This window comes from Salmo salar, chromosome 15, assembly GCF_965601325.2.
Source record: "Salmo salar chromosome 15, fSalSal1, whole genome shotgun sequence".
Taxonomy (NCBI): Eukaryota; Metazoa; Chordata; class Actinopteri; order Salmoniformes; family Salmonidae; genus Salmo; species Salmo salar.
The window spans coordinates 27737501-27759926 of NC_138305.1; the positions used below are offsets into that span (position 1 = coordinate 27737501).

The 22426-nt window shown below is 44.0% G+C and overlaps 1 protein-coding gene across 1 annotated transcript; it reads left to right on the forward strand.

The window, feature by feature from the left end:
• The first annotated feature begins 499 nt into the window (after positions 1-499).
• LOC106571060 (putative G-protein coupled receptor 176) lies at positions 500-21501 on the forward strand. Its single transcript, XM_014143720.3, has 3 exons — positions 500-1735; positions 11824-12076; positions 16077-21501. The coding sequence occupies exons 1-3, from the start codon at positions 1525-1527 to the stop codon at positions 17305-17307; spliced, it is 1695 nt and encodes a 564-aa protein (XP_013999195.1). The 5' UTR covers positions 500-1524; the 3' UTR covers positions 17308-21501.
• The last annotated feature ends 925 nt before the right edge of the window (positions 21502-22426 follow it).

Here is a 22426-nt window from a genome sequence, read left to right on the forward strand (position 1 = left end):
ACCTAGGTAGACTAGTAAACGTTAGCGACCTAGGTAGCCTAGTAAACGTTAGCCAAAACAAATTGAAATTGGGGTAGTCTAATGTACACGAATGAGTTATGAAGAAAGAAAATCGTTGGAATACAATAAATGGTGCAAGTAAACATTTGTATGGTGTGTGTATATTCCATGTGTAATCCTGTACGTACGACTAAGAAACTAGAAACGTATTAAAGAGGAATCTCTCAACTGCATGTTATATCGGGAGATATATGGCAATACCTTTCGGCCTCTGCAGTTCCTTGTAGACCACAGTGACATGCAACATTTCAGTACAACGAGTAGGGAAAGACTTGCAGAGGCAACAGTAGCTATATGCTGCGATGAATACGTTGAAATGCATAGTGACATCAATTGTTGTAAAGCGGAATTGAGTTTCTTTAGGCGGCCTACATATATATATATATATCAACCATTTCCCGCACTCTCGTTCTTTATTAGCCATTAACAAATGACACTACAGATAGAGGCTATGATCTTGCCACGACAGGGAGGGGCTCTTGCCTCTGGTGTGCTGCCTGATCTTCAGGAGAAATATTCGTCAGTCCCCCAACAGCACAGCAAGTCTACCGAAAATACGGACCGAAAGACTGCGGCGGGCTCACCGTGACGCACATGGAGATCATTTTTTAATCAATTGGACAGAGAGACGGACGATCGTGTTTTCTCTTTTATTACAAATAGTCTACTGGACCAGACTGATAGTCCAAACAGCTGATTTATCACCTCATGAGCGAGATGTTCGTGTTGTAGCCTAAAATACTGTCAGTGGGCTCAATAAGAAAATCCGTGAAGGTATGTAGCTAGGCTAAATCTCATATATTTTAGAAATATTTACACTACCTTTCAGTGAAATAAAATCCGTGAAATGGAAACGTGCTTGATAGGCGAGATATTGGCACATCCGCTCCTCATTCAGATGTGTGGATGTAGACTATCAATGCTTATGACTGCAGCCTAGTCGTGTTTTCATGTAGGTTTAAGTATTATTCTTTTTTTAAACATGAATGTTTGACAGAAGTTTACCTCTTAAGGTAGAATTTTTCATCACCATGGACAGCACACGCTCATCAGTTGTGGCATTGAGAGATGTCACCAAACATGTTTTGGAAAGACAAAAGTGTACATTATGTAATATTTGGGAAATCTGAACATATGGAATTGTGAATCTATATTCTGGCTGTTTTTTCCTAATTTTATTTTGACTGTGGACTTGAATGAATGCCATTCTGTCTTGAAATTGGCCCCTAGCCTGTTTACCCGCTGGGCAGTGGACTATTTGACACCTCAGGCCAAATTCATTCTTATGTCTCATATCTAAAAAGTCTCATATTCCAAATCAAATCAATCTTGACATCATACTAGTGAATAATAAGTGGGGCAAGGATACACTACTGACAAACCTTCAGCCTATTCACCGGCTTGCTATTCACTGGTACTTAAAGATGTAATTTAAAGTTAAATACACTCTTGGGGTGAACTAAAATGGATGTTGGGAGTTGGGTTCCGACCGCAGGAGATGGGACCGCGAATTTCACCCCGGCCAACCTCCTGCTGGATTCCCATAATGGGTCCGGTCCGACACCGTGGGATAACGGTCTGTCCAACAACGGCCAGCAGCGCTACATCACAGATCAAGCCTACCGGGACTTCACCACTACCATCCAAGTGCTCATCCTCATAGGATCCCTGTTGGGTGAGTAAAGTATCCTTCTCTCTCTCTCTCTCTCTCTCTCTCTCTCTCTCTCTCTCTCTCTTTCTCTCTTCTCTCCTCTCTCTGCGTGCCTGTTCTTAATCTGTTTACAGTAACGTGTCAACCTCAGTCCCTCTGACTGTAGTTATAGCTGCTATGCCAAATACACTATATATGCAAGAGAATGTGGACATACCTTCAAATTAGCGGATTTGGCTATTTCAGCCACACCTGTTGCTGACAGGTGTATAAAATCGAGCACACAGCCATGCAATCTCCATAGACAAACATTGACAGTAGAATTGCCTTACTGAAAAGCTCAGTAACTTTCAACCTGGCACTGTTATAGGATACCACCTTTCCAACAAGTCAGTTAGTCAAATTTCTGCCCTGCTACAGCTGCCTGGTCAACTGTAAGTGCTGTTTGTGAAGTGGAAACGTCTATGAGCAACAACGGATCAGCCGCGAAGTGGTTAGCCACACACACTCACAGAACGGGACCACCGATTGCTGAAGCGCGTAGTGTGGTGTAAAGCTTGCCGCCATTGGACTCTGGAGCAGTGGACACGCGTTCTCTGGAGTGATGAATCACGCTTCACTATCTGGCAGTCCGACGGGCGAATCTGGGTTTGGCAGATGCGAGGAGAACGCTACCTGCCCCAATGCATAGTAGTGCCAACTGTAAAGTTTGGTGGTGGAGGAATAATGGTCTGGGTTTTTCATGGTTCGGGCTAGGCCTCTTTGTTCCAGTGAAGGGAAATCTTAACACTACAGCATACAATGACCGTTTGGGAAAGGCCCTTTCATGTTTCAGCATGACAATGTCCCTGTGCACAAAGTGAGGTCCATACAGAAATGGTTTGTCGAGATTGGTGTGGAAGAATTTGACTGGCCTGCGCCAGAGCCCTGACCTCAACACCATCGAACACCTTTGGGATGAATTGGAACGCCGACTGCGAGCCAGGCCTAATCGCCAATCATCAGTGTTCGACCTCACTAATGCTCTTGTGGCTGAATGGATGCAAGTCTCTGCAGCAATGTTCCAACATCTAGTGGAAAGCCTTCCCAGAAGAGTGGAGGCTGTTATAGCAGCAAAGGGGGGACCAACTTCATATTAATGCCCATGATTTTGGAATGAGATGTTCATCTACAAGGGCCTTCCCCACCCTAGACCCACTTCAATTTGCTTACCGCCCCAATAGATCCATAGACGATGCAATCGCCACCACACTGCACACTGCCCTGTCCCATCTGAACAAGAGGCATACCCATGTAAGAATGCTATAGCTCAGCATTCAACACCATAGTACCCTCCAAGCTCATCATCAAGCTCGAGGCCCTGTGTCTGAACCCCGCCATGTGCAACTGGGTCCTGGACTTCCTGATGGGCCATCCCCAGGTGGTGAAGGTAGGAAACAACACCTCCACAACGCTGATCCTCAACACTGGAGCCCCACAAGGATGCATTCTCAGCCCTCTCCTGTACTCCTTGTTCACCCATGACTGCATGGCCAAGCACGTCTCCAACTCAATCATCAAGTTTGCAGACGACACAACAGTTGTAGGCTTGATTACCAACAAAGATGAGACAGCCTACAGGGAGGAGGTGAGGGCCCTGGGAGAGTGGTGCCAGGAAAATAACCTCTCACTCAACATCAACAAAACTTAGGAGATGATCATGGACTTCAGGAAACAGCAGAGGGCACACCCCTCTATCCACATCGATGGGACCGCAGTGGAGAAAGTGGAAAGCTTCAAGTTCCTCGGCGTACACATCACTGACAAACTGAAATGGTCCACCCACACAGACAGTGTGGTGAAGAAGGTGCAACAGCGCCTCTTCAATCTCAGGAGGCTGAAGAAATTTGGGCTTAAACACCTAAAACCCTCGCAAACTTTTACAGATGCACAATTGAGAGCATCCTGTCGGGCTGCATCACTGCCTGGTACGGCAACTACACCGCCCACAACCGCAAAGCTCTCCAGAGGGTGGTGCGGTCTGCCCAACGCATTACCGGGGGCAAACTTCCCACCCTACTGGACACCTACACCACCCGATGTCACAGGAAGGCCAAAAAGATCATCAAGGACATCAACCACCCGAGCCACTGCCTGTTCATCCCGCTAACATCCATACGGCGAGGTCAGTACAGGTGCATCAAAGCTGGGACTGAGAGACTGAAAAACAGCTTCTATCTCAAGGCCATCAGACTGCTAAACAGCCATCACTAGCACATCAGAGGCGGCTGCCTATAGACATAGATTAGAAATCACTGGCCACTTTTAGAAATGGATCACTAGCTACTTTAATAATGTTTCCGTATCTACCATTACTCATCTCATATGTATAAACTGCACTCCACACTATTCTACAGTATGTTAGTCACTTTTAAATTGTGTTTACATATTGCATCACCCATTTCATATCAATATACTGTATTGTATTCTATACTACACCACTGACTGTTAAATAGCCATCTCCAGCACATCAGAAGCTGCTGCCTATAGACATAGATTAGGAATCACTGTCCACTTTAAGGAAATGAAACACTAGCCACTTTAATAATGTCTCCATATCTTGCATTACTCATCTCATATGTGTAAACTGTACTCTATACTATTCTACGGTATCTTAGTCACTTTAGTTGTGTGTAAATATTGCATCACCCATCTCATATGTATATACTGTATTCTATACTATGACACTGTATTTTAGTCCAATGCCGCTCTGATATATATATTCTTAGTCCGTTCCTTACTTAGATTTACATGTATTTTGGGTATATGTTGTGAAACTGTTAGATACTACATGTTAGATATTACTGCACTGTTGGAGCTAGAAACACAAGCATTTCGCTACACCCGCAATAACATCTGCTAAACGCGTGTATGTGACCAATACAATTTGATTTGATCTGCTTTTGGCCTGGGCATTAGTGTTATAGTGTTATCGATGATCAATGTTTGCTCTTCCTCTGTATAAAAGCCATTGAGTTTGGTAACCAGTAACCACGGTGCACCATTATTGCCCAGCGAGCATTTGAAACACTGATGAGGCCTGGTGCCAGTGATCTTTACAAACAATAGAGAGAGAGAGAGAGAGGGATGAGGAGGGAGAGAGAAAGAATGGAGGAAGAGAATGAGAGAATGAGAGAGAGAGTGTGTGAGAGAAGATAAATAGTCCAATGACCTGTGTTTTTAAAGGTATCGATGACCTCATCAATGACCTGTGTTTTAAAGGTATCGATGGAGTCAACAATGACTGGGCGGCAGGTAGCCTAGTGGTTAGAGCATTGTGCCAGTAACCTAAAGGTTGTTAGATCAAATCCCAGAGCTGACAAGGTAAAAATCTGTAGTTCTGACCCTGAACAAGGCAGTAAACCCACTGTTCCTAGGCCGTCATTGTAAATAAGAATTTGTTCTTAACTAACTTGCCTAGTTAAATAAATAAAAAAATACCTCTGTTTTAAAGTTATTGATGACCTCATTAATGACCTGTGTTTTAAAGTTATCGATGGCCTCATTAATGACCTGTGTTTTAAAGGTATGTCTGAGAGACCGACTGGCAGCCTGACTGAATGACTGGCTGACTGACTGTCAGAGGGGGCTTTGTCAGTCTGGAGCCAGAGGGGGCTCTGTCAGTCTGGAGAGAGGGAGAGAGGGGCTGAAAGAGAAGATTGCTGGCTTACTGAAGAGTCAATAGGGGAATGATCTGAGTGTCCCAAATGGCACCCTATTCCCTATATAGGACACTACTTTAGATCAGAGCCCTATTCCCTGTATAGTGCACTACAATAGACCAGAGCCCTATTCTCTATATAGTGCACTACTATAGACCAGAGCCCAATTCCTTATATAGTGCATTACTATAGACTAGAGCCCTATTCCCTAGATAGTGCACTACTTTTGACCAGGGACGCAACCATGGTCTCCTTCAGCAGCACGCCAATCAAACTGAGCAAAAGTTTACTAGAACAGTGGCTTTTAAAGCAGAGAAACAATTTGAGTTTCCTGGAAGAAAAGTAAATAATTGAATGCCTTTTTGAGAGCTCAGTCTCAGTTAGTGAGGGCTTCAAAGTCTCTGTCAGTTTGAAGTAGGAGCTTCCAGGAAGAGCTGAGAAGATTGGAGTTGTGGAGCTGTGCCTGTTAGGTCCTAAAATACTTCTGTCAGCTTGGCGAAGAGAAGATTGTGTCTACCTGCTGTGAGGGCCTGAAGGGCTTCTGTGGGATGGTGAAGGAGAACTAGAGTTACTGAAGAGTCAGATAGTGAATGGGGGGGAAAGAAAGATGTCTGCCTAGTTCAGTAGCACTCAGACCATACAGACCACTGTTCCGAGACCGAGAGGTCTCCCGCAGCTGCCAGCCCGTTGAAACATAATGAGGATGATACATAGAAAAGAAAGGTGCATCTCATTTTAACCAGCTCAGTGGGTCCATCCTCCTACTTTCAGAGACATTTAAAGACATCCAGTATAGCAAAACGTTATGTATGGACAGCCTTTTTCAAAACAAGTCTCAATGCAACAGACCAGCAGTGCATATTTGAGCCGATTCTGACCCAAGTTAAGCGCACGTAAATGGAACGTAAATCCCTTTTTAAGCACTTTTCTTTTCATGCGTATTCTGACCTTGAAACTTCAGCATGAGATTAGCGTGCTATTCACCTTAGTTTTGGGTGGAGGACAAATAAATGAAGGTGTCTACAGATAAGCTGTTTTCTTACCTTGACATACCGTGAAACTTAAATTAATAACCCGGGAGTCTATTAGAGACAGGCTTCTATTAGAGACAGGCTTCTATTAGAGACAGGCTTCTATTAGAGACAGGCTTCTATTAGAGACAGGCTTCTATTAGAGACAGGCTTCTATTTGAGCCAGGCATATATTTCCTCAAAGCACGCAGCTTTTGCTCATTTGCGTAGTTAATTGTTTAATTCCAGCATTTAATCAATTTCTTCATTTCCTGCACCAATGTGTTATCATTTACACACTGTGTCACATTTCTTTTGTCTTAGTATACCTCTATAAAAATAAAAGGTTTATTTTGACTTTGCATTTTCGGCAGTTCTTATTTTCACCACTAGATCGGCTGATTTCTAGGGTTCTATACTCCCAAAGTTTTTGACTGTTATTTGCTTGCCAGTTAGCTAGCAGTTCTCAGCAGTTAGCGACAAATGGCTAGTAGTTTCTTACTGGCGATAAAAACGGATGATTGCCATAATTATTTAGACTCATTACTTAATTATTTATTGTAACAAATCAAACATTATAGCTTATAAACTATTCATGGCAATTCATGGTAACCTCGTAAACAATTCATTTAGACCCGGTGTTTATTTGGGGCTCTCGAGTGGTGCAATGGTCTAAAGCACTGCATTGCCGTGCTAGTGGTGTCACTATAGACCCTAGTTCGATCCTGGGCTGTATCTCAACCGGCTGTGATTAGGAGTCCCATAGGGTGGCACACAATTGGCCCAGCGTCGTCCGGGTTAGGGGAGGGTTTGGTCGGGGTAGGCCGTCATTGTAAATAAGAATTTGTTCTTAACTGACTTGCCTAGTTAAATAAAGGTTAAATATTTGTATTTATTTGAAACAGCCGTTTATTTGCTGAAATGTGTACCGTTGCCCAGCTGTTAAAAAGCGACAGGTGGCTATTTAAGACTGCGATTAATTTAAGTTTCACAGTAATTCCCTAATAATTCCACCACCTTTACCCATGAGGAAACCACGAATAAGGTCTAGCGAACCTAAAAGTTCCAAGTGGGAAAATAATCTCCTTTCTTTTTTCCGATAGAAACAATACCATTCTCCATGCACTGTACTTTACAACTTGATAACAGCTATTGATAAGAACTAGGTATATGAGTCATCCCTTTGGATAAGGGGATTGTGAATATAAATGACACTTGTTTTGATCTACAGTGGGGGGAAAAAGTATTTGATCCCCTGCTGATTTTGTACGTTTGCCCACTGACAAAGAAAGGATCAGTCTAGAATTTTAATGGTAGGTTTATTTGAACAGTGAGAGACAGAATAACAACAAAAATAACCAGAAAAACGCATGTCAAAAATGTTATAAATTGATTTGCATTTTAATGAGGGAAATAAGTATTTGACCCCCTCTCAATCAGAAAGATTTCTGGCTCCCAGGTGTCTTTTATACAGGTAACGAGCTGAGATTAGGAGCACACTCTTAAAGGGAGCAATCAATCAATCAGATTCCAAACTCCCAATCATGGCCAAGACCAAAGAGCTCTCCAAGGATGTCAGGGACAAGATTGTAGACCTACACAAGGCTGGAATGGGCTACAAGATCATCGCCAAGCAGCTTGGTGAGAAGGTGACAACATTTGGTGCGATTATTCGCAAATGGAAGAAACACAAAAGAACTGTCAATATCCCTCGGCCTGGGGCTCCATGCAAGATCTCACCTTGTGGAGTTGCAATGATCATGAGAACGGTGAGGAATCAGCCCAGAACTACACGGGAGGATCTTGTTATTGATCTCAAGGCAGCTAGGACCATAGTCACCAAGAAAACAATTGGTAACACACTACGCCGTGAAGGACTGAAATCCTGCAGCGCCGCAAGGTCCCCCTGCTCAAGAATACATATACATGCCCGTCTGAAGTTTGGCAATGAACATCTGAATGACTCAGAGGACAACTGGTGCAAGTGTTGTGGTCAGATGAGACCAAAATGGAGCTCTTTGACATCAACTCAACTCGCCGTGTTTGGAGGAGGAGGAATGCAGCCTATGACCCCAAGGACACCATCTCCACCGTCAAACATGGAGGTGGAAACATTATGCTTTGGGGGTGTTTTTCTGCTAAGGGGACAGGACAACTTCACCGCATCAAAGGGGCGATGGACGGGGCCATGTACCGTCAAATCTTGGGTGAGAACCTCTTTCCCTCAGCCAGGGCATTGAAAATGGGTCGTGGATGGGTATTCCAGCATGACAATGACCCAAAACACACGGCCAAGGCAACAAAGGAGTGGCTCAAGAAGAAGCACATTAAGGTCCTGGAGTGGCCTAGCCAGTCTCCAGACCTTAATCCCATAGAAAATCTGTGGAGGGAGCTGAAGGTTCGAGTTGCCAAACATCAGCCTCGAAACCTTAATGACTTGGAGAAGATCTGCAAAGAGGAGTGGGACAAAATCCCTCCTGAGATGTGTGCAAACCTGGTGGCCAACTACAAAAACGTCTGACCTCTGATTGCCAACAAGGGTTTTGCTACCAAATACTAAGTCATGTTTTGCAGAGGGGTCAAATACTTATTCCCCTCATTAAAATGCAAATCAATTTATAACATTTCTGACATGTGTTTTTCTGGATTTTTTGTTGTTATTCTGTCTCTCACTGTTCAAATAAACCTACTATTAAAATTATAGACTGATAATTTCTTTGTCAGTGGGCAAATGTACAAAATCAGCAGGGGATCAAATACTTTTTTCCCCCACTGTATTTGACCTTATAATCGTTGGAGACGTGAAGCCAGTCATATGGCAGCAAACTGAACCATATCAACACATCCATTTTCCTACAGTAAAGTTTATGAAATGCTGTGCCATTATGTATAATTTAAATTGTATGCCCTTTTAACTTTCAGGGATGGGCACTCTCGAATGTCTTAATTATAGACTACTCCGACTTTCTCTGTTTCCTATTTCTATCATATTAAATAATATCACCAAACAGTTTAGACCATCAGCAGGCCTAACAACAACACATATTCAACTGCCAATTTACTGTTGGTTCCCTTCAGTTGGTATAGCCTACATTATCATCCAGTTGAATTATTACTTCCTCTGTAAACGCCGTCACGGCCGTGTGGTTGTTGCTGAGGATCATTAGTAACAGTTGATCATATATAAAGAAAAGACATGTCGGCTAATTAAATCAGTTATGGAGCGGAGCGCAGACCAAGCCGTAACAGTTTGAACCCGACGCATGGTTCAAAACTTGGCCGTGTCATCACACAGTGCCATGGTTAGTGCAGGCAATAGACGAGGGTATAGCCAACTAGTGTACACTCTTCTATGTAAACCAATCTTCCAACATTACCATGGGTTAAAGAACTGAATGTGGCACATTTCAGAATGAATCAAACCACTGCTTTCTTTCTTTAGCGTGTAAAGGCTCTCCAAACCATTTAAAAAAAAAAAATGTATTATTCATAAATACTTTCCTAACCCTAAATAATTCACAAGATCAGAATATTCTTAAATCTACCAATTGGTGCTGAAGCAGAGACAAATATGGATATATTTAGATAGCTTTCTTTTATTGATCTTTAATATTATTCTAGCGAGTCTGTCGACAAAATTGTAACTAAAACATACACTGTATTTAAAGGGATGGCTTAAGATAAAAGTACTGACAACCCTTTTGAATGAAAACTCGAAGAAATCTGTTGGCCAGCAAGTGGTAGGGTTTTCAGCAGGTGAATGAAATTGATTCAGAGCGTGCAAGGTAGGCACACCTGCAGAGCGAGTTGTGCAGCTGAAGTCTGATTTACCAAAATACTGAAGTGCGTAGGAAAGGCGTCCGTAGGAAATGCGTAAATTCCTATGTCTGATTCGGCCCCATAATGATGATAATGCATATAATTAATATAATGGAGGATATGAAAATACAGTCTGTTGAATTGAGACTTGTCTTGAAAATGGCACGAGCTGAAATACCAATTACAAAAGTCCTTTATTCTCCTCTGTTTTTATGTGCAGTTTTCTATCATAGCAGCTCAAGGGGGACTCCTTCAACTATGGACATGCGGATGTATTATTTTTCATTAGTGCACTAGACAGAGATGGAGTAGAGAGAGGAGGGAGAGAGAGAGAGAGAGGATGGTGGGAGTAGGGAAGAAGCCAGGTGGGAGTAGGGAAGAAGCCAGGAGGGATGGTGGGAGTAGGGAAGGAGCCAGGAGGGATGGTGGGAGTAGGGAAGGAGCCAGGAGGGATGGTGGGAGTAGGGAAGGAGCCAGGAGGGATGGTGGGAGTAGGGAAGAAGCCAGGAGGGATGGTGGGAGTAGGGAAGAAGCCAGGAGGGATGGTGGGAGTAGGGAAGAAGCCAGGAGGGATGGTGGGAGTAGGGAAGGAGCCAGGAGGGATGGTGGGAGTAGGGAAGAGGGAAGGAGGGATGGTGGGAGTAGGGAAGGAGGGATGGTGGGAGTAGGGAAGAAGCCAGGAGGGATGGTGGGAGTAGGGAAGAAGCCAGGAGGGATGGTGGGAGTAGGGAAGAAGCCAGGAGGGATGGTGGGAGGAGGGAAGAAGCCAGGAGGGATGGTGGGAGGAGGGAAGAAGCCAGGAGGCATGGTGGGAGTAGGGAAGGAGGGATGGTGGGAGTAGGGAAGAAGCCAGGAGGGATGGTGGGAGTAGGGAAGGAGCCAGGAGGGATGGTGGGAGTAGGGAAGAAGCCAGGAGGGATGGTGGGAGTAGGGAAGGAGCCAGGAGGGATGGTGGGAGTAGGGAAGGAGCCAGGAGGGATGGTGGGTTATGTGAAGTTCAGTTCCAGTTTGTGTGTGTGATGAGTCACAAACTCTGGGACGTGTGTGGAATACCAGTGGCACATCACACCTGTTGCTAAAATGTATCTGTCTTGTTGGCGCCCCTCAGGCCTGCTCTGCCCTCCAATTTAAATTGATTGTTTTGACAAACTGATTGTTAAGGCAACTGGGAAAGACAGAAGGGGATGTAAGATTGGTCATTTTTTAAATGTTGTTTATTCCTGACTGTTTTTCAAAAAGCACTTCCAAAACTCACACATGATAATATTTCACTGTATTACATTTTCTCACCTTCCCTTATACTGTAAAACCATCACACATTATCCAGTCTAAACACTCTCTCTCCTCCCCTCCCCTCTCCCTCCTCTCCTGTCTCTCCCTCTCTCTCTCTCTCTCTCTCTCTCTCTCTCTCTCTCTTCCCCTCTCCCTCCCTCTCCATCTCTCTCTTCCTCTCTCCATCTCCCTCTCTCACTCTCTCTCTTTTCCTCTCCCTCCCCCTTTCTTCCCCTCTCCACCCCCCTGTCTCTCTCTCTCTCTCTCTCTCTCTCCGTCTCTCCCCTCTCTCTCCCTCTCCCTCTCCCAGGCAATGGCACTGTTTTATGGTGTACCTGCTGTACCAGTGTCTTCAAGTCGGTGACCAGTTGCTTCATTAAGAACCTGGCGTGCTCAGGGATTTGTGCGGGTCTAGTGTGTGTTCCCTTTGACGTGGCTCTAGGGGCCAGCCCTCGCTGCTGCTGGTGGCTACACACTCTGCTGCTCTGCAAGGCCCTGAAGTTCCTCCACAAACTCTTCTGCTCCGTCACCGTGCTCAGCTTCGCTGCTATCGCGCTCGACAGGTGGGTGATTGCAGGAAAATCAAACTGCACTACTGGTAGCTGCAACATATTGCTTACTGGTCCCATGTGTTCAGATCTGTCTGGGGGGGGGGAGGGGGGCTGCTAGCGGTTGATTCTTGCCTGACATTTCGGTGCAGTAATAAAGCATATGTCCTGTGTTCATGCTTTTATTTATTTATACATGTGGAAAGCCACACAGCGGGGAAACTGCTTGATCTTGTAAACACAGACCTTTAAACAACCCCCCCCACCCCTCCCCCCCCCCGCGCCACTATTTCAACATAATTTCCTGTCGTTTAGGTTCCACATCCTCCAAAGAATGACGACGGCTACTTATACATATTCATGAACTGGGTCTGGGTTGATTAACATTAACAAATAGGGGACTGACAGCTGTCAGTGTAGCTAGCTATCTTGCTAATTTTGTCTAGCTAGCTAATGTTATCGGTTGTTGCTGTTTTTTGTTACTACACTTCATTCAAAAGATTAGCCAGCAGGCTCCATGGCTGGTTCTGGAGCTGGATTTGTCATAAGCATTAATTTAGGGAAAACTTCGCCACAGATGGAAAACACTGGCCTGTCTTTAACTTCACCACAGATGGAAACCACTGGCCTGTCTTTGTTATTTCCATAAATTGCGGCCACGAATCTGCCATAATAAGATGATCTAAGGCTGGTTCTGGATTTGTCATAAACATTGTGTTTCTACATTGTAATGGACTCACTGCAACCTTTTGTAAGTAGGCTGCTGGTAGGCTGCTGGTAGACTGCTGGTAGGCTGCTGGTAGGCTGCTGGTAGACTGCTGGTAGACTGCTGGTAGGCTGCTGGTAGACTGTTGGTGGGCTGCTGGCAGGCTTCGGCTGCGGTACATCAAAGCCAAGTCAGCCCGTGCTCATGGTTCTCACAGGGGAACTGAAATGAAAGGCTACTATGATTTTGCTCATGATCGTGCACACCTCAAATTAGAAGTTCCTTGAATTTTTTTTCGCAGGTGCCTTTTCATCATCTGGATAGACACTTGTGGTTTGTAGCTAATGTTACACCTATTTAAAGCAGTGGAGCGTGTAGTAAAGCAAAACTTTAGTGGTCTAAACCATTCATATTGGGGCGACGGGGCCATCTATAGGGGCTCCTGAGTGGCGCAGTGGCCTAAGACACTGCATCTCAGTGCAAGACGTGTCACTGCAGTACCTGGTTCAAATCGAGGCTGCATCACATCCGGCCGTGATTTCGGAGTCCCACAGGGCAGCGCACAATTGGCCCAGCGTTGTCTGGGTTTGGCCGTCATTGTAAATAAGAATTTGTTCTTAACTGACTTGCCTAGTTAAATAAAGGTTCAATACATTTATTTTGTAATATATATGTTTTATACAGACTAGCTAAAAGATAAGTGAAAATTGATAACAGATTATCCAACAGATTATGATCATTTTCTGGTAATTTATTTTATTGTCATTTGCTCCATGGCTCAGGTGGCCAAGTTGACACATGGCTGTTTGTCTCATCTCAGTCACCAAAAGGAAGAACTTTGCAGCTGTTTTAATAAACAATACATGCTGGTGGGTGGCAACATTCAAATAAAACCCAGCCCTCCTTTATGAAAAAAAAAACACATCAATTTCACATGTGAAGTGTTCCAAAAACACGGTTTCATGTAATCTTATGTGAAGATAATGTGACAACATGTAAAACAACATGTGATAACATCAAATGTTATGTGAAGTGTTCCAATTTTCACATGATTTCACATCTGAAATTTCACGGGAAAACACGTTTTTTTTCTGTAAGCACTGAAACGAAACGTAGGCTGAAAATAATTTGTATGTCATATCATAGGAAAAGACACAGCATTCACACAAAATTGAACAAAGTAGGCAGTTCGGATTTTTCACTTCAAAATATATCATACTTTGACTAAAACGATTACTTATTGACTTAAATCGTTGTGCAACATCATGGATAAGCTCTGGCCATCGTCTTTCAGCTCGAAAAAGTGGATTTCTACCGGTATGGGCGTTTTAAAACTGAAGACAGTATAATCTGTTTTTGTACCATAAAACCTCCCTCTATCTCTACTCACCCCCTGTGGTTTGGAGTCGGGCTGTAATTGATGCAGCATGTGTACTCCACTCTGCCTGGTGCTGTTTGTCTCTCCTGCAGAGCTCCCTGTTCTGAGCTGCAGCCAAAATAACTGACAATCCACAGGGAGGGACTCTCTCCCTGACACTCACAGCTACACTCCATTCTACACTCACAGCTACACTCCATTCTACACTCACTCCATTCTACGCACACAGCTACACTACATTCTACACTCACAGCTACACTACATTCTACACTCACAGCTACACTCACAGCTACACTCCATTCTACACTCCATTCTACACTACATTCTACACTCACTCCATTCTACACTCACAGCTGAACACATTCTCTCCTCTTTTGCTGCATCACTACACTCTCTTCATCACTGCTACACCTTCTCTTCACTCACTCACTCACTCACTCACTCACTCACTCACTCACTCACTCACTCACCCACTCACTCACTCACTCACTCACTCATTCGCCATTCTCCTCTTCCAAGAAAAGTAAAAACACTTGTTTCCCATGTCTGCTTCCCGCTCTCCTCTAAGCCATCATCTCTGTGTGACACACACACACACACACACACACACACACACACACACACACACACACACACACACACACACCTATTCACCTACTTACTTACACGTACGCATGTTTGTAAGAAACTATCAAAATATGTGTATTTTGTCCACAAAACTCTCCACACCTCAGTAAGATCTCTCTCTCTCTTCCACTTGCTCCACTTAGCCACGCAAAACACCCACTTATACTCATTCATACTAGAGTATGTCTTCTGTTCAACCAGTGAAGGGTTCTGTGAATGAGAGCGGGTAACAATGATAGATTTGCTACTATCATTCTTCAGTCTATTTCCATCTTATTCTCTTCTCTTTCCTCTGCAAGGTAGTTTACATGTATATTTGACCCACCTAGTTAGTTAGGTAGGTACAGAAAGGTTAGTTTAGATCAGGGGTAGGCAACTAGATTAAGCTGCAGGACAATTGTTTTGTTGTTGGAAGGAATGGTCGGGGGGTGGCAAAAAAATAATGATAATAATTCGTACACTACAAATTGATCACAACTAAGTCCAAAAAGAGATTGTATTTGAAAATAACAATAATTTCATACCTTGATTACATTGAGACACGATTACACGTCTCTTTTTTATTTTATTTGTGGGAATACTTGGGGACAGATTACAAATCGTAGTTCCAACTGTCCTGAGCTACATCGAACACACAAAGCCTTGGTAGTTACTACTGTCCTGATGTACATCGAACACACAAATGCATGGTAGTTACTACTGTCCTGAGCTACATCGAACACACAAATCCATGGTAGTTACTACTGTCCTGAGCTACATCGAACACACAAATCCATGGTAGTTACTACTGTCCTGGTCTACATCGAACACACAAAGCCTTGGTAGTTACTACTGTCCTGAGCTACATCGAACACACAAAGCCTTGGTAGTTACTACTGTCCTGATCTACATCGAACACACAAAGCCTTGGTAGTTACTACTGTCCTGATCTACATCGAACACACAAAGCCTTGGTAGTTACTACTGTCCTGAGCTACATCGAACACACAAAGCCTTGGTAGTTACTACTGTCCTGAGCTACATCGAACACACAAAGCCTTGGTAGTTACTACTGTCCTGAGCTACATCGAACACACAAAGCCTTGGTAGTTACTACTGTCCTGATCTACATCGAACACACAAAGCCTTGGTAGTTACTACTGTACTGATCTAACACTCAAAGAACAGAATGCTTAGCGTACATATGTTCTTCTTCTGTTGTATCTACAGGTTAATGTTACGGTTAAAGGTGTCACTGCAGAGGCTCAACTCAGTGTGAATGAATGCTCTACGGTGTGTAATGTTGTCTATCCTCTCCTCTCTAGGTACTACTCTGTCCTCTACCCTCTGGAGAGGAAGATCTCAGACGCCAGGTCACGTGACCTTGTCATCTACATCTGGATCCACGCCACCATCGCCAGCGTGCCTGTGTTCGCCGTAACCAACGTTACGGACGTGTACGCGACCTCGTCATGTTCCGACGCCCGCGCCCGCTCCCTGGGTCACATGGTCTACGTGGTGACCTACAACGTAACCACGGTGATCCTTCCACTCGTAGTCGTCTTCCTGTTAATGGTCCTGATTCGCCGAGCCCTCAGCGCCAGCCAGAAGAAGAAGGTGATCATCGCGGCGTTGAGAACACCTCAGAACTCCATCTCCATCCCTTATGTCTCTCAACGTGAGGCTGAGCTACATGCTACGTTACTGGCTGTGGTGTTAGCCTTCTCAGCCTGTAGTGCCCCCTACGGGGCGTTTGTGGTATACCGCACTCTTCTCGGTGACGGGGAGGACTTGTCTCCTTCTCTCCATCTCACGGCCATCTGGCTGCCCAAAGTGTCTCTCCTTACCAACCCTCTGCTGTTTCTGACGGTGAACGGCTCGGCTAGACGCTGCCTGTTTGATGTTCTAGTCCGGGTACACAGACGCTACAGTCGGCGTAACGTGGTCAGCACTGGGGATCTGGGGCTGAGGGGCGAGGGAGGGTTGGGAGGGTCTGGGGCCCTGGAGGGGTCTGCTCGGGCTGGGAGCCAGCTCCTGGAGATGTTTAATATCGGACAGCAGCAGATCTTTAGGCCAACCGATGAAGAGGAGGAGGTGGAGAATGAGAGCCCTTCATTAGGATCAGGGGTGGGGGGCTGTTCTCTTCCCAAAGAGAACCACCACCAGGCAGGAGGAGGAGGAGGAGGGAGACATGGAGGGAAGGTGGTTCTACAGAAAGAGACCGAACCAACCAGAGAGAGCGTCCCAGTAACTAAAGAACAACCTCCTCTCATATTTCCCGAGGTCTCACCTGTCCGTGCCTGTGCTTACACCTCCTCGTCACAGGTGGCGCCAGCAACCCCCACGGAGCCCGAGGACGCCACCCAGTTTGGGCCGTTCGAGCTGCCGCCCCAGTGGCTGCCGGAGACCAGGAACAGTAAAAAGAGGCTCCTCCCACCGCTAGGGAACACCCCAGAGGAACTGATCCAGACCAAACAGCCACGTCCAAGGCCAGAACGACGAATCAGCAGGAACAACAAGGTCAGCACCTTCCCCACATCGACCCCTGAACTATAAACCCTGACCATTGACCTTTGAACTGATGACCCCTGATCACAGTTATGGGCGGAGGTCAGCATGTGGATGATTTGTGATCTGTTTTGTGTCAATGACTGGGTACAAAGTCAGTGGAGGAAACCCCACCTGATCAACCACCTGCCCAAGGGCCCCCCCCTGTAAGAGAGACCAGAAAGTACAACTCCAGAGCTCGATGAGTCTGTCTCATTGTTGATTCTCCCTGTCGTGTAATGCAGTGGTTCCCAAACTTTTTATAGTCCCTTACCCCTTCAAACATTCAACCTCCAGCTGCGCACCAGGGTCAGCACACTCTCAAATGTAGTTTTTTGCCATCATTGTAAGCCTGCCACACACACACACACTATACAATACATTTATTAAACATAAGAATGAGTGTGAGTTTTTGTCACAACCCGGCTCATGGGGAAGTGACAAAGAGCTCTTATAGGACCAGGGCACAAATTATAATATAATAATAATAATAATAATAATAATAATCAATCAATTTTCTCTTTATTTAGCCGTCTTGCATATAAAATGTTATTTGTTCATAAAAAATGGTGAATAATTCACCACAGGTTAATGAGAAGGGTGTGCTTGAAAGGATGCACATAACTCTGCAATGTTGGGTTGTATTGGAGAGAGTTTCAGTCTTAAATCATTTTCCACACACAGTCTGTGCCTGTATTTAGTCTTCATGCTAGTGAGAGCTGAGAATCCACTCTCACATAGCTACCTGGTTGAAAAGGGCATCAGTGTCTTAACAGCGTGATTTTCCAAGGCAAGAATCTTTTAGTACAGCCAAATCCATAAATCTGGCAGTGGCTTCTGATTAAATTCAATTTTCACAGAACCGCTTGTTGCAATTTCGATGAGGCTCTCTTGTTCAGATATTGGTAAGTGGACTGGAGGCAGGGCATGAAAGGGATAACGAATCCAGTTGTTTGTGTCATCTGTTTCGGGAAAGTACCTGCGTAATTGCTCATTCAGGTGCTTCGCTATATCACATTTGACATTGTCCGTAAGCTTGAGTTCATTTGCACACAAAAAATCATACAATGATGCAAAGACCTGTGTGTTGTCCGTGTTAATGCAGACAGAGAAGAGCTCCAACTTCTTAATCATCGCCTCAATTTTGTCCCGCACATTGAATATAGTTGCGGAGAGTCCCTGTAATCCTAGATTCAGATCATTCGGGTGAGAGAGAACATCACCCAGATAGGCCAGTCGTGTGAGAAACTCGTCATCATGCAAGCGGTCAGACAAGTGAAAATTATGGTCAGTAAAGAACTTTAAGAAAATACACGAGAGTTCAGGGGCCTTGCTTTAACAAAGTTAACAATTTTCACTGTAGTGTTCAAAACGTCTTTCAAGCTTTCTGGCATTCTCTTGGCAGCAAGAGCCTCTCGGTGGATGCTGCAGTGTACCCAAGTGGCGTCGGGAGCAACTGTTTGTATGCGCGTTACCACTCCACTATGTCTCCCTGTCATGGCTTTTGCGCCATCAGAACAGATACCAACACATCTTGACCACCAAAGTCCATTTGATGTCACAAAGCTGTCCAGTATTTTAAAAATATCCAGCTGTAACGCATATAATTCATTGGCTTGTATGCGAAGCAGTAATTGTTTCCAACATCTCCTGCCATGTCACTGATGCGTTGTGAAACAGTGTTGTTTGATCAAGGCATTGTCTGTATAGTTTCTTTTGGCCTTTTCCCTCAGCTTTGTCCCAGCCATATCCGCGGCAGCAGGAAGAATGAAGTCCTCCACAATAGTATGGGGCTTACCTGTCCTAGCCACTTGGTAGCTCACCATATAAGACGCTTCTAGCCCCTTCTTACTAATGGTATCTGATGCTTGTCGTACTACTTGAAAGTTGTCTTTATTCTCGCTCAAAAAACTCCCGTGGCTTGTTTTTCAATTTGTCATGTTTCGTTTCTAAATGTCTGCGCAAGAGTGAAGGTTTCCTGTGAGAGAGTAACGGTTAATGTGATTGGTTGTTAATTATTTGACTAGGCTACCTGTATTTGACATTGTGTTGTTATTTCGCTGAACACTAGCTGGTTTCATTTTATTTTTGGCACTGAAGCAAGGCTACTCAGGCGAGAAATAAACCCCGCCCAAATGTATAGCCCCGTTGAAAAATATAAATGTACTCTTTGAAAATGTGAGAAAAAAAAATATTTTTTAAAATGTGAATCACATTTTTATTTGGCGTACCCCCGACTGCATTGCGTACCCCAGTTTGTGAATACCTGGTGTAATGGATACATGTTATGTAAATAACAGGCTAGTAGGTAAAAGGCCGCTCACCAGGCCGCGCACCAGGCCGCGCACAACACCTAATAGCCCAGGTCTAATGTCTAAAGCCACGTTTTTCTGGAGACATTGGTCGACCCCAATCTCTTCATAGCTCAGTTGGTAGAGCATGGTGCTTGTAACGCTAGGGTAGAGGGTTTTATTCCTGGGACCCCCAATACAGTCATACGTCCATACCTTTCGGTTTTACGTATGTCGCTTTGGATAAAAGCGTTTGCTAAATGGCATATATATTATTATATATTATCCCCAATGTCCTGGTTTGGATGTTCTCGCTTAAAAAATAATAATATATCTTTCCATGAAACAGTTGATTTGTACTGGCACTGCTGAACAGGGCAGCGGGGGTTAAAACCTTTTCAATATCTCTGTTTTATTCAACATAATTAGTCCAATCAATTCAATCTAGTTGATTTCTAAGAAAATGTTGGACTTCAGGCCAATGATGTATTGAACATACACGCAATGCATTTATTTCTTGGAAGGACACATTTACATTGTGATTGACATGGATAGTTATGTAACACGAACACTGGATGATGCATAAATTCTGTGTGACATTGAAGTTACATAAGAGTGTTTCTGAAGGTGTTTTTCCAAAACATCTTCTAACATGATTAACTGTTATGATCAAGTCTTTTATCTGTGTCAAACCTTTCACTTTTATGTTAACATCGTGTCACCTTTAGTTGCGGTATTTTCTGTAAAGCCTTGAGTCGTAGCTGTCCATATGTGTGTTTAATCTGCATTATATGTTACCTTGAGTTCATTCTCTAGGGTAGAATGTGTCTTCAGGTGTGTTGAATATCATTCCTTTCCAATGCCAACCCTTTGTACTACAGATACAGTGACTTCAATGCAATGAATAACATGATAAGTGCAATTGTACAGTATGCAAATAAAATAACTTTGAATTAACAGAATTGTATGATCCTCGTGCTTTGCTCATATTCTATAATGAAATTCTTCAGTGTTCGTTAACCTCCGGTTCCTGGACTGGCCCCCGTCGGTGGGATATTGCTTTCCGGTCCCTGAGATGCTAGAGTGTTAGTTCTGATGTTAGCTGTACCTCAGGAGGAAAAAAACATAGTTTGCCTGGTCCCAGATCTGTTTCTGCTCTTGCCAACTTGCTCAAACCAATGAGTGACAAGGAGTTGGCATTATGACTGGCAACTGACTATCCTACCAATCCTTGACTTCGGCGATGTCATTTACAAAATAGCCTCCAACACTCTACTCAGCACATTGGATGCAGTCTATCACAATGCCATCCGTTTTGTCACCAAAGCCCCATATACTAACCACCACTGCGGGTATGCTCTTGTTGGCTGGCCCTCACTTCATATTCGTCGCCAAACCCACTAGCTCCAGGTCATCTATAAGTCTTTGCTAGGTAAAGCCCCGCCTTATCTCAGCTCACTGGTCACCATAGCAGCACCCACCCGTAGCACGTGCTCCAGCAGGTATATTTCACTGGTCACCCCCAAAGCCAATTCCTCCTTCGGCCGGCTTTCCTTCCAGTTCTCTGCTGTAATGACTGGAACGAACTGCAAAAATCACTGAAGCTGGAGACTCATATCTCCTTCTCTAGCTTTTAAGCACCAGCTGTCAGAGCAGCTCACACATCACTGCACCTGTTCATAGCCCATCTGTAAATAGCCCATCCAACTACCTCATCCCCATACTGTTATTTATTTTGCTCCTTTACACCCCAGTATCTCTACTTACACACTCATCTTCTGCACATCTATCACTCCAGTGTTTAATTGCTATATTGTAATTATTTTGCCACTATGGCCTATTTATTGCCTTACCTCCCTTATCCTACCTCATTTGCACACACTGTATATAGACTTTTTCTATTGTATTATTGACTGTATGTTTGTTTATTCCATGTGTAACTCTGTTGTTTGTGTCGCACTGCTTTGCTTTATCTTGGCCAGGTCGCAGTTGTAAATGAGAACTTGTTTTCAACTAGCCTACCTGGTTAAATAAAGGTGAAATAAAACAATTATAGCACAGACTCAATCAAATCACATTTTATTGGTCACATACACATATTTAACAGATGTTATTGCGGGTGTAGCAAAAATGCTTGTGTTCCCAACAGTGCAGTAGTATCCTAACAATTCACAACAACACAAACACATCAAAAAGTATATATTTTTTAAAAGAAATATGCCAATCCCTGTTTTATAAAAAAGATTGAGGAACACTCCTAATGGGCCTTTCCTAGTAGAGGGTCGGTCCAAAATGTCCTATTTCCTATATAGTGCACTACTTTTGACCTTTTCTTCAAAAGTAGTGCACTATAAAGGGAACAGGGTGCCTTTTAGGACACAGCCCTTGAAGAGAGGCTGGAGTGAGGGGAAAGATCTACCTACCAAGTCTCCACGGATCAATTCTATTGACTCTACAGAGAAGCTGCAGATCAATACCCTGACTGCTCCATTTACAACAGTCTGCATGGCATAAATGAAACGAGAAATTCATATAGGCCTAACGAAAGTCTCTTGATCAATGGATAGTCAGATTTAATTTATAACCCTTATAAAAATATATTTTGTTGTAGCGCTTAAGTCACAAGGTCAGAATCATGTACTTTGTCATTTAGTTTTTAAAAAACGCGATGGTGGTCACTGACTGAGATTTACATGCTATCAAGTATGTCAACAACATATGTACAGTGGCAAGGAAAAGTATGTGAACCCTTTGGAAATACCTGGATTTCTGCATAAATTGGTCATACAATTTCATCTGATCTTCATCTAGGTCAATATAATAGACAAAGACAGTCT